This window comes from Somniosus microcephalus, chromosome 22 (assembly GCF_052327205.1).
Source record: "Somniosus microcephalus isolate GS21.2 chromosome 22, FLI_Smic_1.0, whole genome shotgun sequence".
Classification (NCBI taxonomy): Eukaryota; Metazoa; Chordata; class Chondrichthyes; order Squaliformes; family Somniosidae; genus Somniosus; species Somniosus microcephalus.
Window position 1 is genome coordinate 51,251,719 of NC_141008.1, and position 18,561 is coordinate 51,270,279.

Genomic DNA, 18,561 nt, shown 5'->3' on the forward strand with positions numbered 1-18,561 from the left:
ACACAAAACAGGGTCACACCACCATTATGAATAAATTATTTATTTTCATTTGAAAATGTTTAAAAAGTATAAACCTTTTCAACAATTCAACCATAATTTGTACTTTAAGCTTTTTTGGACTGTATGTAGCTTTTAGTGTTTGCCACGATCTCCAGACTAAAATTTGTTCATAATTCATTGAAAGACTCATAAGGAACTACAATTGCAGCTTTGCAAGCAGGATGTTTTATGCCAAAGTAGGACACCAAGAGAAAAAATGGACCGGTCCTCACCACATCTGGGATTTCATCACTGCTTGCCCAGCTGTTACAGGCAACCAACTGTTCATAAAAACATGACATTGTTCTCCCGATATTTTTTTCTCTTTTTTTTAAAAAATAAGCAAGGCATGAACTCTGTAAAATCCAACAATTAATAAAATTTAAGGAGTTTTTTTAAATCTACTGCAATTTCAGCTCAAAAAAAATCTATAAATATTTTGACAAAAAAAGATTAAATTATGAAATTTAAATAAGACAAAAAAAACTTTTAAGCAATGCATTATTAAAGTACTGGGATTGCTAGTGTTTGCACAATGAAATGGACCACTTTCAGATCCCGGTTTGGCCAAGACCAGGAAAAATAACTGCACTGGGAAGAGGGTACAGATGCCTGCGGGGACCATACACTGTGAAACTGCCAAAATACCCGGAAAAGCATCTGCTTTCAGGCATTCATACCTTATTTCATGACAACCCAGTTAAACGATTGCTTTTCCCTATAATCGGAGAACAACCTTAGCAATAAACTGTGGGTAACAGTAGAAAACCTGCACTGTAATGCAACTCTGTGCACTGCATTTAATAAAGTCATCTTTTCCTACTTATTGAAAACTATTGTATAACCACAAGGCCACGCACGAGCACCAGGTGTCAAGAAGACTATTGAATATAACTGTAATAAGGTTCAGGTGGGGATGTGTGGGAAAAGACCAAGTATAACAGTTAAAGCAAGCAGCGATTGGCAATTACTGTAAATATTAACAAAGAATATTTCACAAAACCCACAGCTGCCAGCGCTGGTCTGCAAAAGAAATTATAAATTTAAATGAACTGAAATTTTCCAGTTAAAAAATATCCAATTTACTGTTGCTTTACAAACAATCCTTTACCAACTGTTTTAATTTAAAAAATTAGGTAAATTTTGCAATAAAAAATTCAAAGTTTGGACAAAGTAAAGCAACATCAATGAAAACCAAAAAAAAAGCAGAAGAGTGAAAGTCAGTAGAGTAAGTGGTAACCTAGCACCTCACTTATGTCCTGTGATTAGCATCAATGAGAAATAAAAACACAAGCATCCACAGCTCTGTACATCAGATGTGCCCAATGCATCATATTGTAGGGGTCAGCTTAGTGTCTGCTATTCCCCGTGCATAGAGTTCCCAATCACGCCTTTGGGGTGATGCAATCTGTGACAAGTGGAGGTAGACAGAGTTCAGGGGCATCTCCTACTACCTGCCCTCTGAGCAAGTTGTGCACCCACCTTCTCATACAAGAATTAGTGGGCTGAGGGGGAGGAATAGAGTGATTTAAAACTTGAAAATGAACACAATATTGCCTGGTGGATAATGGGGGGGGGTGGTGGCGGAGGCAAGAGAGAAAAGAGATTAAAGACAATTTTACTTAACTGGTTTTTTGCTTTCTGACATACTATATTTAGGAACGAAATGTGCAGATATTGCAGTTCTTCAATGTCACAGTGTTCCAAGCTCATTCCTGTATAGCTAAACTCAGGGTTCTGGAATGATGTGCTTAAACACACAGTATTAGATGAACAAGGGAGTCGATGTGTACCTGTTTTTTAAAAAGCTAAATACTGTCCATTACAAATACAAATATGCAACTGGGGCTTTTTCTGCTTTACGCTAAACAACACTTGCGGTATCTAAAGGAGAATTAGATAAAATACCAAAAAAGTGTACAGGGAAAGAGCAGGAAATGGGATTAGCGCAGATAGCTCCAATGTGGGGCTAGCATGCGCAAAAGCACGCTGGGCAGAACAATGTCCTTAAGTGCTGTAACTGCTATGATTGTTTTGTAAAATATCCCCCATCCAAAGAAGGGCTATTCCACAACATGAGGCATGATTCAAATTACAAAAAATGATTGCTAGAATTTGACAAAATTCAGAGTTGAATTGCTTGTATCTTCTATGGTCAAGTATTCTGTTTATTTGTATTAAGGGTTTCATGCATTAAGAGTTAATACAAATTGATCATTGTACCCAGAATAGACAGGAGGGTTTTTGGCAATATGAATACAGCACATGCTTCATTATAGACTTCTTACACATTCGCACCCTTACTATCCTGCTTTAGTCAAAAACACACCGGGCTGGCCCGTAAACTTTCTCCAGGGCCACCCCCCAACACCGCGCTGCAATTGGCCCAAACAATTAAAAGTGAGGCAGGCCGGTTCTCTCTTGCCTTCACCGCCTGGCTTTGCAGAGACTTGAAAGGGAATGTCTTGCTGCTGCACGGGCCTCATCCAGTGAGAAGAAGCAAATGCTCAAGTCAGGCAAAAGGTAAAATAATTCAAGAGGCTGGCCACTCAAGACTCCAATTCACTGATTTAAGGCTGGGAGCCAGGTGTTCAACAGCTTTATCTAGAGTGCCTTCAGTTCAAGAAGCAGCCCAAATTAATTCATGGGCTGAGATCACACTACATTAGTAACGAATATGCAATTCCTGTGTCCACTATTTCAGGAAGGTATTAGCCACTTTAAGTTAGTGTGGCATTTAAGGCTCAATGCAATTTTTATTTAAAAAAATATCAACTTTCTCCCCCCTCCCTAAAATTAATTTCAGCAAGGCTTAGCAATCGTGGTGTCTATTGTTAAGTAATTAAGGGTGTTTATAAGTTAAGTGTGTACTTATTAATGCCAAATGGGATGTAAAAGACTTCCAAGACTCGGGTCTCATTTTAGTGTTCTCGCACAACTTATGGTATGCATATTTTTCGAAGGATTGAACAGCACAAAGAGGTGCTAATTAGGGTTTCAAGGAGTTACTGGATGCAACACAATGTTTGCGGAACTAGAGAGGTGCTCTCAATAAGCCCATCTTCAAAAAAGACGTCCAAGTTTCGCAAGAGAACAACTTTAATCAACTTTCATGGAAACCTGATCAAAGACTTTCTGAAATTATCACGGTGTAAACAATTCAGACAAGTGATCTGGGCCACCCACCGCTCCCGGCAAAGCCAGCTTTTTTTTTTAATGCGCAAAAGGTACTTATAAAGTTAGCCAAAATTTGATTAAAAGGAAGCTGAATTGCATGTTTCTGTAGTAGACCATCACTTAATTGGTAATTTAATTTAAAAACATTTTTTTTTTTTTTTTTTTAAGTTCGTGGATGCCGGAGGCATATTTTGTAAACCTATGAGATTTTAGGATTTCTTTTAAAAATACTTTCAATTCTAAACTGCTCGGCTTCTCACTGTTGTCCGGGCTAAAATACCATTAGCAGTTATAGCACATTTATTTACAGTAACTGCATGCTAGATAGAGTTTGTGCTACACACATATACACACACAGATATAAAATATTAAAAATCTTGCATCTGCACACACTTCCTGTGAACTTTTTCCAACGTAATTTCTTATGTCCATATTTATAAGAGAAATTGCCCATGTAAATGTCAGGATGTAATTACACCTTCCTCCCCAAGTGTAAGTACTTATAGCACCACCACTGACGGTGGTATAATTGTAGCCTGACACATTTACCAGACAGTTTCATGCGGACACAGGAATTTATAATGGGTATATATAAAAAGGAGAGAACGTATGACTTTAAAATGGGGATCAAATTACGTTTTGCACGGCCTGGTCCAATTATCCTCTTCTCTAGCCTCCTTCAGCTGGAGCCTACAATTGGTCTCGACTCCCCATGTACAACACCATAGGAGATCGACTAAAAAAAGTCGCCGTGAATCATTTCTACTGATTTTTCTTTCAAATTCCATTGCAGGCGAGCGTGCCTCTGAAGTGATGGTTTAACTTTCTAAAATAAAATTCACCCTATACTTTAGCATCAAACTATTTATGCCATTTAGTTAGTTATACTTAACACTTAAGATCTTTTTAATCAAAATGTAAATTTTACTTTAGGTGCGTTTAAAAAATGTGTTAGGTTGTTTAGAAGAAAAGGCACTGTGTCTACATAGGAAATTGACCAGTGATTAAAAACACTGAAAAACCATTACTTTTCAAAAAATAAAATCCCTGCAAGGAGAGCTCAGAGTGTAACATGACATGGGGGATGAAAGGACAGATTGCCATGAGGTAAATCTTCAGAGTCTACCAGTTGCTCTCCCTATTTTTTTTTTTTTTTTTAATTGCTCTCACTTGAGGAGCACTGTATCTTAATCTACGTTACCCACAATTGAGTGCTGAAGCTTTTTTTTTTAAAGTTTGAGATGTCCTAATAGTTTTCAATATTCCAAATGTCTATAATTGTACAGAGTGATGAATTAACAGTGGCGAAAAGACTTATACTTTATACAAAAATAAATCAAGGAGCTGTGGAGTCTGATGGTGTAACAGTATCAGGGATGGTATTCGTTCCTGGGATGTGGGCATCGCTGACAAGGCCAGCATTTATTGCCCATTATTAAGTCACGCTAAAAAAAGACGAGCGGAACAAAACAAGAAAGCACACTGGTGTCACTTTCTCAGGAAGGTGGTACCTGGATCAGTCAAGCGGTCCATTCACTAAAGCCGTTATTAAGTTCGGACAATGATAAGAGTCTGGGCCTAGAAACCTTAACACTACAACAGACCAACACACCTGCATTGCATTGATTCAATTTTGGAAAAAAATTCAGTTGCTACAAAATTTAGTTACCATTCTGCACAATTTTTCTTTTTTATACAGTAGTAACAAATTAATGTTACTGACTTTTTTTTTTATATACAAATAGGCAGGTCACTGGGACTGACCTTGACCAGAGCAGCCCTCCTCCTCAGTCCCGTTTCACCCCCCCCCCCCCACCCCCTCCCCCTTTTAGCCCTGGCTTCACAATGCATGATAGGAAATGCTGTAAGATGTACTGTTCAGTTATAAACACAGTGAACATATTTTATTTACTGTACAAGTACTCTGCATCCACAGCTTCGCTGCGTTTTCACCACACACAAGGTGTGGTTAACACTAACCCCAATCCCTACTAAAATGTACACTGAGCCAATAGATATTTGCCGCTCTCCCTCCCCCGACTTTATAGCAACCTACTGCAAACTCTTAAGACGATTATAGATATTTTAGTACAACAAATGCTTTAAAGCCTGAAGGTAGTATAAACCTTCTTGAAAAATTAAAAAAAAATACAAAATATAAGACAATTTATACAACATTTAAAAACTTACAATAAATTAAGATGCAGGCATTTTTGGATAACTGCCCGTGGCTTTAAAACCCACCAAGCAATTAAGGGGGGGCATCCTGGGGTCCTTCAGACCCAATTCCAAGAATCCCTCCGTGTTCTCCATGAGTAATGTCCGCTTCCCTTCCGACCGATTCCTGTTCTCGATGACACTCTCAAACGATGTCCCTTTTCCAAGAGTTAGTCCTGAATCCCTCGCAGCTCCCTGGCAATGTCTACAACATGCTTGTGATGAAGTTGTAGAGCTGTGTCAGCACCACAAAATGAACAGGGAGGCAGGAGCGGCGGTCCTGGGTGGCAGGGTCACAGGTCAGCCAAGAAAGAGCGTTGTATTGTTCTAGAACAAACCTGGGAGTTTGAAGAAATTTTGCAAATTTGAAACACCATCCACTTACAGAAAAAGTAACTGTGTTTATAAGTGCAGGAATATCTAGACTTTTTGTATTCTTGGGCCACATATCTTGACACTTCACAGGCCACAATAACATTAAATTGGCATTCCTATTAATCTGCATATATTTAAAGCTGCTGATGAAGCAACAGCAATACAATAAGTAACATAAATACAAATAGGAGTGAGCTGCCCAGGCTCACAGGCCACCTCCGAACCAGCATCATAGTTGAAATGCATCAATGTTTCACACGATTGCTATTGAAGGGCAGTACTGTGTGCAGACAAACATGTCAGCCAATCCACACTAACATCCTACAAAACAACAATGTGATAAATGACCGCCCAATTTCTGTATGGAGGAGCAACACTGGTCAGAACACTATTGAGAACTTGCTGCTTCTCCTCAAACGGCGCCGTGGAAACAGACAGGTGGGATCTTGGTTTAATGTCTCACCAGAAGGACGACAACACTCACCATGCAGCACTCCCTCAGATCTACCAGCACCCTAGTTTTGTGTGACTCACAAACAATGTTCCCTCTAAGCTGCGCGGCCGCCCAGTGATGGGAAAGGTCCCGCACAGGCCGCTCACCGGCTTTTATATTGTAAATACCGCGCATGCGCAGAAATTTAACGGGACCGCTCATTAAAGGAAACAGGCCGCTCTGAACAAAGCGCAGCTTACAGGGAACATTGTTCCCAAATAGTTCTCTCCACACGCAACCCACATACAAAAGGGCATTCATGTACAATTGCAGAGCCGGGTGTGTGTTTTTCCCCCCACAAGGGGCCACTGCCTTTAAATTTAAAAAAAATAGGGGCAGGGAGGGGTTGCTCAATAATTTTGCAAGTGAGAAATATCTGAATGGACACAAAGCCCTTCAATATTACTTTTAACAAATAATTCCAGAATAATGCAGCATCTCATACCTGAGCACATCAGAGGTCTGGTTTGAATCAAGTGGGTGGGAGTGCTTACTGTGGAGCAACTCATCCGAATGCACTGAAGGCACATGGAGGTGCAACGAGGCCTGAAAACCAAGAAGATATTAAAACCCCCGGAAATGTAAAATACACCTGGTCCAGCTCAGTGTGTTGCTGCATTACTATACTTGCCACTAGATGGCAACAGTCATTGTTACCAGTGTAACACAATCCCATTACACACAAAACTACAGCCAGCAAATCATTTCTGGAGTCACCACAGTAATGGGTGAATCCTTTTTTTTTTAGATTTTAACAAAAGTTCTCATTTGTCTTTCAGTTACTTTGAATTTAAATCAGAATAGTTGGTGAATTTTTAAAAATTCCACTTCGAGGTAAATCCCTCCACTGTCAACTCTCACCACGAGGGCACATTAACTCTCCCCAAGTTTTCCTGAAAAAACACACACACACAAAAAACTGTCTCGGCTTACCTTGAGGAAAAGCGGACATTGGTTCTGTGCTTGAGGGCAGGCCGACCAAAACCAGTCAGGAAGTGGCCCAGCCTTAGCTGTCGAGACAAAATATCCTAGTGCCAGAGGCTGCTGCAAAATGGTTACTTCATCGTGAGATTCCTGTCGGTCCGTGCACTGTCCCTGAAACAGTAAAAGCAGCAAGTTAGTTATAATTGGCAGACTGCAGTAGGTTAGTTATGGTAATTGTCTCAATCCATCCTACTAACAAACGGTGTTGTTTTCAAAGTTCCATATTTCGTAAAACAAGAGAATAACCTGGGATAATGTATTTCTTTTCAATCTGGCCTTCAGCGCTGAGCAGGCGGCAGCATATGTACAGAATGTTCGATGTGTCGCTGGCAAGTCCAGCATTTATTGCCCTCGAGAAAGTGGTGGTGAGCCTTCTTCTTGAGCCACTGCAGTCGGTGTGGTGAAGGTGCGCCCACAGCGCTGTTAGGGAGGGAGTTACAGGATTTTGAAAGAACGGCGATACATGTCCAAGTTGAGGTGGTGTGCGACTTGGAGGGGATGGCGTTCCCATGCACCTGCTGCCCTTGTCCTTCTAGGTGACGGCGGTCATGGGTTTGGGAGGTGCTGTCGAAGAAACCTTGGAAGGTGCTGTAGATAGTACACACTGCAGCCACGGTGCACCGATGGTGCAGGGAGTGGATGCTTAAGATGTGGCCAGATAACTGGGGCACAAACTTAGAATTTTACATTTCAGCTACTCAACTAGCTACTTCCTTAAGCAGAAGTTCTCCATAAAACCTACTCCACTTACCTGCTCTCCTAGTTATTCTATGCTTCACACCTAAAAATATTATGAATTGTGGTGTAACGTTAGAGAGAATGGAAACAAAAGATATTTGATAGGCAACTGCAACATTTTAACCTGGGAACAAAAGTAGCTCCAGTTACAATGTTACTCTCCAACTAAGTTTTGTCTTAACATATCCCAGAGTGTGGAAAGTCACGGGTAGTATAAAAGCACTGGAGAAATTTGTTGCAAGGGTTTCAAACTTTTTCAGGAGTCATGACACAAAAGGAGGTAGGAAATGAGAAAAAGGCATTTAACGTGGCTCCAAAAGTCAAACATCTTAAAAGAGCCTACACTCAACAATATATAAACTTACTGGTAGAATGCTTGTGGCATTCTGCAGGAAAAAAAGTTCAATTCTTGGCAGATTTCCAGCACCTCCTTGTTAACATATCAGAGCCCAGAGGTCTCCAGTTAGCAGAAACTCTGCCCAAGGCAACTTAAGCATACTGGAGTTTGGCAGCTGTTACAATGTCCTGATGTCATGCTGTACCACTTACTAAATGTCAGGACACATTATAGGTGCAGAGAAAACAAAGACAAAATGGGAGCAAGGGGAGGGGACAGAAAGAGAAATGGAGACAAACACAAGGAAACCTAGAGGAAATTGTGCATTTCAGCCTTGAAAGTGGGCAACAAAGGAGGAGATGTTATATATGGTGTAGAAAAAGGTACGTCCAGAATATCAATACAAGCTAAACCATGACAGTGGGACAAAGGGGCAGAGGGCCAAACCAATACACAGCAAATTTAGGATTGACACCAGGAAGCTATCCTTCACACAAAGGTTGATCAACAAGTGGAATACACTTCCAGGTAGGGTAGAGAGAAACCGAGGAATTATTTAAGAAACACTTGATTTTATTAAAGAGGAAGGAGTGGAGAGGAAGAAGTCTTGATGGATAACCTAAGGTGTGCCAAACATTCTTCTCATCTGTATCTGGTGAATTGATTTACTGAAGTATTGGCTGCAAATTTTTTAAAAGGGGGTAACAAATGTGATGACGCAACACCCTCACCTTGCCAGTGTCACCGCCGTGCGGGTAATGAGAGCCTGGTGAATGTCCCGGCGATGTGGATGGAGATGCTGGCAAGTTAATTATAAGATCATCGTCTGGGTCCAGTAAGTCAAAGATCCCTATTTCCTCTGCAAATCAAAAGGGAGTCAGATAAGAATAGGGGAGCACAATATTAAAAAACGACTTGTAAATGATCAGCATTCTCCCTGCGTGATCCATCGCAGCAATCACTATTTACTAAGAGTTGCTCAGTTGCCGTGAATTTGAAATGTCACTGCTCCATTCACCACGGCCCAATTAAAAAAAGGTCTAAAGACAGATGGACCAGTGGAAAGTTCAGTCCTCATTTAGTGATTACCAGCAGGCTGTAGGGAAACATGCTCCACTACAGCAGGACGTGGCTGAATAGTTCAGAGCAACACAAGATGCTCTTACATCAAACCCGATCAATCCCCCACGTATTCCTCAATCATCAGTATATGCAGCATTCTAGCATTTATAAGAACTAGTTCCAAAGCACTACATTGCATAATATGTAGACTGACTAGAGGAATTGTTTCCCCCCCCCCCACCCCTCGGCCCCACAATTCATGCTGGTGTGCGAGTCCCCTACCCCATCCCAAGCAACCCTCCAGTACCTTACCACAAGTAACCATTCTTCACATGCAAGTCTACCAATTATCAACAGGTTAATAAACCATGTAGGGTATCCTGCCCACCAGATATCCAGCAGAAGTGGAAATTTTGGTTGAATTTTCCAATCCTGAGCTCACAAGCTAAACTAACACCCCAAACTCTGCCCCAGCTCAGGATCGAACCTTAGGTCTAGTCTGTACAGGTCAGGACAGCAGATAGTGCTTTTACTCATTATGTCACTCACAGTAGAAACAGACCAAGTGTGCGGATATTCGCTAATCTATTGCGGTTTGTTACTCAATGAGCAGGGCATTATGTCACAACGTAGTGTGGTCGTCAGCCCACATCAGCTCCGGGGGCCATCAAACCATTCGGAGTTCAGGTGCTTTAATAAACTACTAAAGTTTCGCACTTGTGGTTCAGAACCTATCCGGACCCTTTGTTGACATTACGGCCACGTGCGCACTCCTGTGTAACCATTATTCTGCACTTCAATTGAATGCAACAGGAAATAATTTGTCCAAGTGCTCACATGTGCATTGGAACAGGAATCCTAGCTGATCTTCCCTCATAACTCGGGGGCATTGAATCCAGCCGTGGTTCTGGTTTTCTGTCCACCACAAACTAAGGGGTATTGAAGCCAAATGTAGCACCCCTACCGTTACTACAGCTGCAATAAGCTAACAAGGATCAGGCTCTGAACCTGGGGCCTTCCTGGTTCTGTACAGCTCAGCTACTTATTAGATCAGCGCATGGAGCCATTGCAGCAGCCAAGAATAAAGGAATTTTAAAAAAAAGACCATTCAGCCCGTATCTGCTCCAGGACCAATCTGATCTTTTAAAAAATAAAATATCTACCCAAACCCATATTCAGCTACTCGCTGCTGAATCAGAGACTGATGCACCAGCCGCTAGACTGGATCACAGTGTAGAATGAGAGATTATCCGCCAATTCAAACTCTGGAAATCTAGTCTGTAAGAATCCAGCTGATGGCAGGGCAACAAACAACACACAAGACTAACCAACGTTTAATTCATAGTTCCCAGTTGGCACCTGCACCATGGCGGAGGTAGGGAACACCAGGATGTGAGTGCACGATGTATCCTGCGGTGTGCTCAGCTGTGATGTCTGCATGTTGAGAGACGTGCCACGACCAAACACAGATCCGACTGACACAGAGTCTGCAGCAAAACAAAAAAAAGAGTTTAGTCCTTTACCAACATTTCAAAATAAAGATTTTCTGTTAAGTCCTCAACAATAGACCAAACGAGTAAGGTATAAAAAGAAAGTTTCTTTCTAATGGCTTCAGGATATGAACCTCCAGTTCAAAAGAACCTTCAGCTCTTTGATGCAACTAATTGGCTCATATGGTTCACACCAGTGCTCAACTTGAAAAAAAAGTTGAAAAATGTGATTTGCTGATAGCTTACAGAGAGATCTGCAACACATTCACTCATGAAGACTTAAAATACTTTTTGAACCCCTGGTTTTAATTACCAAGGCTAGAAAGATTTAACAACTTGTAAATTATGCACCCGTTCCGCCGTACAATAAAGGCCATCATTTGTCAATGTTGAAGATTCCGTGGCACGATTTGAAAGAGAGCAGGGAATTCTCCCAGTGTCCTGGGCAACATTCCTCCCTCAACCACTAAAAACAAGTCATCGCTTAAGTCTCTGCTACTTCCCAGACACTGTCATTATAGAATGGCTGCTTCCATTAAACAGACACTGCAACTTCAAAAACTAATTTTGTGAAGCACTTTTGGAGATGTTTTGACAACATAATCGGGTGCTCTATAATTCAAGTCTTTCTCAAATATATTTATTTTTAGTACATATAATAATTTAGACCCTTTCTCCGAGCTCTTTCATTTTCTCGCCCCTTGTCTCTGAATGGGGAGTCCTGACAACATTCACCTTCTGTTGTCCAAAGTTGCTTCAGTGCCGCTCTCCAACAGACACTGGATTTTAGATTAGAGCCACATCCAATGACAATAAATGGGAAATTGTATATATGCAAAGGCAATTGCTTGTAAATGGCAAACACTTTTAACCAACTGTGTAACTGCAGATCATCTGTGTGCACAGTTAATGCAGTCACACTCCCAACTTTTGTCAATCTATTGGGATCTTCCAATGTTGAGGCAAGGTCTGTACAGGAGGGCTGAGGGGTTAACTTGCTCTCAGGCGGATCCAGATTGATGAATCTAACAGAAAATACCACCAAAAGGCGCCGTTAAGCTTCGAAGTCGGCAGTCACCAGGCAAAAACCCTACTTGAGGGTTTCAGTATCCTCAATGGCAACAGCATCGGGTCCTTAACGTAACAGGATTCCCTCCCAATAAAACGTGCGCTGCTGGAGGCAACTCTCGATTATAGTGGCCATATGAGGCAGTCTGCCCAGGGTGACTGCATCGGCCCTTCTCAATGTGATGAAGCGCTTTAGTTTTCCAGTGAGCCTGTCCCCAGAACACAGTGAGGGGAAAATTCAACACTTAGTAAATCACAGCTGCAACCAAAGCCTACCAGTACACGATACCCCATGGAGGGGCACCAACATGTTGCACCATAAAGCCCCTCTTCTCCCCATTTCAATGTTAATATTTGGCCTAGTGGCATATGTCCTTTGATTCTTTTTGATGACACTCAAGCAATGTTCCCTTTAAGCCGCGCAGTCACGCAGCGCTCGAGGTCCTGCAGAGCCAGTGAGCCGGCTTCTAAATAGAAAACCCGCGCATGCGTGGAACTCTGAATGGCCCGCACCATTACACTCAACTGCTCCCTAAAAGGTTTTTTTTTTTTTTTTTTTTATATAAACTATTTCTTCACAAGATATAGGCGAGGCCACAATTGTCACCCATTCTCAGCTGCCCTGAGATGGTAGTGGTGGACCCTCTTCACCGCTCTAATCCACATGCTGATGGTAACCCCACAATGGTGTTACGTAGCGAATTCCAGAATTTTGACTCCGTGACGACAATGCGTATATCTCCAAGTCATGGTGGCATAGGAGTTGGAAGGAAACTTCAAGGTGATGGCATTCAAGATTTGGTTGCTTTTCTGCTTCTCTGCAGCAGAGGTCACAGGGCTGGGAGGTTCTGTGCAAGTAAGCTTAGTGAGTTGTTGCAGTGCATCCTGTAGATAGCACATACTGTGGCAACAATGCGCCAGTGGTGGAAGGAATGGGTACTGAGTCTAGCGGCAGGAGCACCAATGAAGTGGACTGCTCTGTCTGGAATGGCGTCAATCTTGTTGAGTATTGTTGCAGCTGCATCTATCCAGTTAGTGCTGAATATTCCATCATACTCCGGATTTGAATCTTGTAGATAGTGGAGAGGCTCGGAGGGGTCAGGAGGTGAGCCACTCATTACATAATACCCAGCCTTTGCCCTACTCCTGTAGCCAGTGTTGGTCTAGTTAAGCTTCTGGTCAATGGTGAGCTCCAGAATATTGACGGTGGTGGTGCTGTCGAAGATCATAGAAACTAACAGTGCAGGAGGCCATTCGGCCCATCGTGCCGGTGCTGGCTCTGTAAAAGAGCAGTCATGCTTAGTCCCACACCCCCGCTTTTTGTCCGTAACCCTTTAAGTTTCTCATCCTCATGTAACTGTCCAATTCCTATTAAAATTATTTATGGAATCAGCTTCCACCACCTTTTCAGGTCGAGCGCTCCAGATCCCAACAACGGAGTGAAAAAAATTCTCCTCATCTCCCCTCTAGATCTATTGCCAATGATTTTAAATCTATGACCTCTGGTTATTGACCCACTCGCCAGAGGGAATAGTTTTTCTCTCTCTACTCTATCAAAACCCCTCATCATCTTGAAAGCCTCTATTAGGTCACCTCTTAACCTTCTCTGTTCCAAGGAGAACAGTCCTAACTTCTCCAGCCTCTCCTCATAACTGAAGCCCCTCATCCCTGGTAACATCCTGGTAAACCTCCTCTGAACCCTTTCTAAGGCCTTTACATCTTTCCTGAAGTGTGGTGCCCAGAATTGTCCACAATACTCCTGCTGAGACCTAACCAGGTGATTTATAAAGTTCGAGCATGATCTCTTTGCTTTTATATTCTATGCCTCTATTTATAAGCCCAAGTAACCCATCTGCTTTTTTTAACCAATTTATCAACTTGCCGTGTCAGCTTTAAGGATTTGTGTAAAAGGACACCAAGGTCTCGGTGCTCATCTACACTTTTCAAAATCGTGCCATATATAGTGTCCTGTCGTTCCACGTTAGTCCTCCCAAAGTGCATCACTTTACACTTCTCCGCATTGACCTCCATCTGCCATGCTTCTACCCAATTCACCATCCTGAAGTCTACAACTATCCTCATCACTATCTACTACTTTGCCAAGTTTCATATCATCTGCAAACTTTAGAATGCTGCTCACTACACCAGAGTCTAGGTCATTTATAAAAATTATAAGAGTAATGCACCCAAAACTGACCTTGGGGAACACCACTGCAAACCACTGCCCAGTCTGAAAAACATCCATCCATCAGGCAGAGGTGGTTGTATAAATCAGTCAATACTAAACTCACACACGTCACATGTAAACTATGAAAAGAAAACATTTGCCAGGCCACCAGGAGCTGCTGTTCAAATGGAGAGTTGAGATGTCAGACCAGAATACAGGTTCTATTCACATTCTTTAGCAGGTTAATCATTTAAAAAAAAATCATACTACAGGTTGAACCCCGGTAATCCGGCACCCGACAGTCCGGCACGAATTGAAACTGGCGGTCTTTAGTTTGCGGAGCAGCCGCTCGGCGGCGCCACCATTTCCCGCGATATAAACAAACCTAACATTGTTATTTTAGGTGTTATTTACCTAACCTTCACTGGTTCGGAATTTTAAATGGTCCGGCACCGGCCTTGTCCCGAGGGTGCCAGATTACCAGGGTCCAACCGGTAGTGTAAAACTACAACAGTACATATATCTTCTTCTTAGGCAGTCCCTCGGAACTGAGGATGATTTGCTTCCACATTAAAAATGAGCTCGCGGGTGGCTGATGAGTCCCAATGCGGGACCTACAGTCTCTGTCACAGGTGGGGCAGACGGTGGTTGAAGGGGCGGGTGGGTGGGGTGCTTGGGTTGACGTGCACTCCTTACGCTGCTTGCGCTTGGCTTCCGCTTGCTCCCGGCGAAGAGACTCGAGGTGTTTGGCGCCTTCCCGGATGCTTCTCCTCCACTTTGTGCGGTCTTGGGCCAGGGATTCCCAGGTGTCGGTGGGGATGTTGCACTTTTTCCAAGGAGGCTTTGAGGGTGTCCTTGAAGTGTTTCCTCTGCCCACCTGGGGCTCTCTTGCCATGCCAGAGCTCCGAGTAGAGCGCTTGTTTTGGGAGTCTTGTATCGGGCATGCGGACAATGTGACCCGTCCATCGGAGCTGATTGAGCGTGGTCAGAGCTTCGATGCTGGGGATGTTGGCCTGAGCAAGAACACTGATGTTGGTGTGCCTATCCTGCCAATGGATTTGCAGGATCTTGCGGAGGCAGCGTTGGTGGTACCTCTCCAGTGCTTTGAGGTGCCTGCTGTACATGGTCCATGTCTCTGAGGCATACAGCAGGGCAGGTATCACTGCTGCCCTGTAGACCATGAGCTTAGTGCCGGGTTTGAGGTCCTGGTCTTCAAACACTCTCTTCCTCAGGTGACCGAAGGCTGCACTGGCACACTGAAGGCGGTGTTGGACTTCGTCGTCGACGTCTGCCCTTGTTGACAGTAGGCTCCCGAGGTATGGAAAGTGGTCCACGTTGTCCAAGGCCTTGTCGTGGATTTTGATAATCGGGGGGGCAGCACTGTGTGGCGGGGGCAGGTTGGCAGAGGACCTTTGTCTTACGGATGTTTAGTGTAAGGCCCATGCTCTCGTATGCTTCGGTGAAGGTGTTGACGATGGTTTGGAGTTCGACCTCCGAGTGAGCGCAGACGCAAGCATCGTCTGCATACTGTAATTCGACGACAGAGGATGAGACGGCCTTGGATCGGGACTGGAGGCGACGGAGGTTGAACAGTTTCCCGTTTGTTCTGTAAATTAGCTCCACTCCAGTGGGGAGCTTACTGAGGGTGAGGTGGAGCATTGCAGCAAGGAAGATTGAGAAGAGCGTTGGTGCGATGACACAGCCTTGCTTGACCCCGGTTCGTACGTGAATTGGGTCTGTGGTGGAACCGTTGGTCAGGATCGCAGCTTGCATGTCGTCGTGAAGCAGGCGGAGGATAGTGACAAACTTTTGAGGGCAGCCGAATTTGAGGAGAACACTCCATAATCCCTCACGGTTGACAGTGTCGAAGGCCTTTGTGAGATCGAAGAAGGCCATGTACAGTGGTTGGTGCTGTTCCCTGCATTTCTCTTGTAATTGACGTGCGGTGAAGATCATGTCCATTGTGCCCCTTAGTGGGCGGAATCCGCATTGCGACTCTGGGAGGAGCTCTTCGGCCACTGGGAGAAGGCGATTGAGGAGGATTCCTGCGATGACTTTTCCCTGTGGCAGACAGCAGGGAAACTCCTCTGTAATTACCGCAATCGGACTTGTCACCTTTCTTGAAGATGGTCACAATTACGGCGTCTCCGAGATCCCCTGGCATGCTCGCCTCCTTCCAGATAAATGAGTTCATGAATTCACACCAGTAGTGCTTCTCCGCTATGCTTTAGTGCCTCGGCGGCGATTCCATCTGCTCCTGAGGCCTTGTTGTTCTTCAGTTGTCGGATGGCCTTTTCAACCTCATGCCGGGCTGGGGTTGTGCTGAGATGGTGGTGGGTAGCATGCTGTGGGATGGAGTTGAGGACACTCGTGTCGAAGACAGAGTCGTGGTTAAGGAGATCTTCAAAGTGCTCCTTCCAGCGGGCACTGACTGCTTCCCTGTCCTTGATGAGTACCTCTCCGTTCTTGGCTCGCAGTGGGGAAGGGCCTTGGGTACTTGGGCCATAGATGGTCTTGACTGCGCTAAAGAATCCACGCACGTCATATAACGTATATATGTATATACACGTAGAATCTCATACAGGTTGAAACTAATTGCTGTGCTATAAATTTATTCAAGTTTTCAACTGTACATTCCCCAAACTATTCTTACCAGGCATTATCACGAATGATCCCTGGGGCTCCATAGCAACCAAACAAGCACTAAGGATGCTCGGAGAATCTGCCGCAGAAATACCACACATCCTGCATGTGTCCTTCAGGTGCCGGCTGAGGGACTGCAAAGTGCGCCGACCAAGTAAGCAACTCCAGTCTGCAGGAAATGAAAAAAAGAGCAGCATGAATCGGAGACAGCACTTGGGAACATAAATATGCACTGGAGATTAAAGTACTTTTCTACTAATGCTCTCCTGATGGCTTTGTAGCTGTATGTACTGCCCAGTATAGCGTAATAGCCTAGAAGTTACTTTTGAGGATACTGGCGTATGCCATTCCATTGTCTGCTATATTAATGCAGGTAACCTGTAGTTTAAAGTCTCCACTAAACCAGTAAAGGAATCTTATGTCAAAGGGCTAAACATTGGTTCAATATTCCCAAAAGTAAATTTCTAGGCTTAAAAGATATAGAACCAGTTCAATTCCAAGTATGTCCCTCATCAGCTGATCTCAGGCAGGTTATGGTGCTATAATTGGCCTCAGTGCATTGGAGACAGCAAAAAAAAAACCTGGTTCCTGCTCCTGATCACTTATCAAATGAGCCTCGCTAAAAAGTACATTTTTAGAAGTCGGGTGAAAACAAGATTGGACTCAGCTCTCTAAGGTCAAATAACCTGCCATTTTAATCTTGGCTCACACATCAACAAAGGCCATTTAATGAGGGCTGCTGGTCTCCGCCGGGACATGGCAACCACGAGAGAAGGGAAGGGGACAAATAAGTGCTCTTCAACATACAGACAAGATTTTTTTAAACACTAATACATCTCGTGTCTGTCTGTCTCTGTGTGTGTGTGTGTGTGTGTGTGTGTGTGTGTGTGTGTGTGTGTGTGTGTGTGTGTGTGTGTGTGTGTGTGTGTGTGTGTGTGTCCGTCTGCCATACTCAAAAGTTAGAGCGTACCTACACATATGTTATATCAAAAGAAAGCTTATGATTAGGGGAGTGTCATAGGCGTATTTACTTTTTGGTCAGACAAAAACTGTTCCGACAGTATACAAAAAAATTCAAAAATCCGCTCATTAGCGGTTGGCCAATCATACGGGGGAAATCTGCTCATTAGCATTGAGTGACGTGAAGGTTGACCAATCCTACGGGGGGGGGGGGGGGGGGGCGCGCTGCGTCACGGGGGGGGGGGGGGCGTTTCATGGTGTGTGTGGGCGGGGCCTAATCCTTCAAACTGCCGTTAGTGCCTCACAAAATGGCGGCCGCAGGAAAACTCTCTCTCTCTCGCCGTGAGTGCGGGACCGGGAAAACCGCGGCTTTCCAACAAGCCGTCCCCGACCGCAATCGGACACAGGAGTCCGCAGCGAAAGGCGTTCGTCTGCCGCCCGGCCAACCGGGTCCAAAGGCCCGCCGCGTTAACCATGAGGAACCCCGGGCTCGCTTCGGAGCGATGGGCACCCGGCCTCCCGTTGTCGGACTGACTCCGTTCTGGTACCGAGGTGAGTCGAGCCGGGCCTGAGGCGCTAGGGAGAGGGGAGGGAGGGAGACAGAGGAGAGGGGGAGGGAGAGGAGAGGAGAGGAGAGTGACCAGCCCACCAGTCTCAACCAGTTTTACAAAAAAGCCTGGGCAACGCCGGGTACCCCAGCTAGTGCTTTATAATAAAGCAGTATTAAAAAAAAAACAAAGTAAATATGTGTAAGTTAGCAGGATTCTCATAATTTTACTCATAGTCCAGAGCATGGTCATGATAAATAAGA

The 18,561-nt window shown here is 44.0% G+C and overlaps 1 protein-coding gene across 2 annotated transcripts in view; it reads right to left on the reverse strand.

The window, feature by feature from the left end:
* med13a (mediator complex subunit 13a) overlaps positions 1–18,561 on the reverse strand; it is a 140,196-nt gene that overhangs the window by 835 nt on the left and 120,800 nt on the right. Inside the window, exons 26-31 of one of the 2 annotated variants that reach the window (XR_015073247.1) lie at positions 16,801–16,959; positions 10,751–10,909; positions 9,092–9,219; positions 7,235–7,396; positions 6,747–6,847; positions 5,407–5,771 (exon numbers count right to left, since the gene is read on the reverse strand). Coding sequence is in view for 1 of the 2 variants with exons in the window: in XM_085964700.1 (XP_085820826.1) it covers positions 5,639–5,771; positions 6,747–6,847; positions 7,235–7,396; positions 9,092–9,219; positions 10,751–10,909; positions 16,801–16,959 (842 nt within the window). In the remaining variant the exon portion in view is untranslated. Of the gene's footprint in view, positions 1–24; positions 5,772–6,746; positions 6,848–7,234; positions 7,397–9,091; positions 9,220–10,750; positions 10,910–16,800; positions 16,960–18,561 lie in introns of those variants that run through there. The other variant, XM_085964700.1, reaches the window with a different exon arrangement.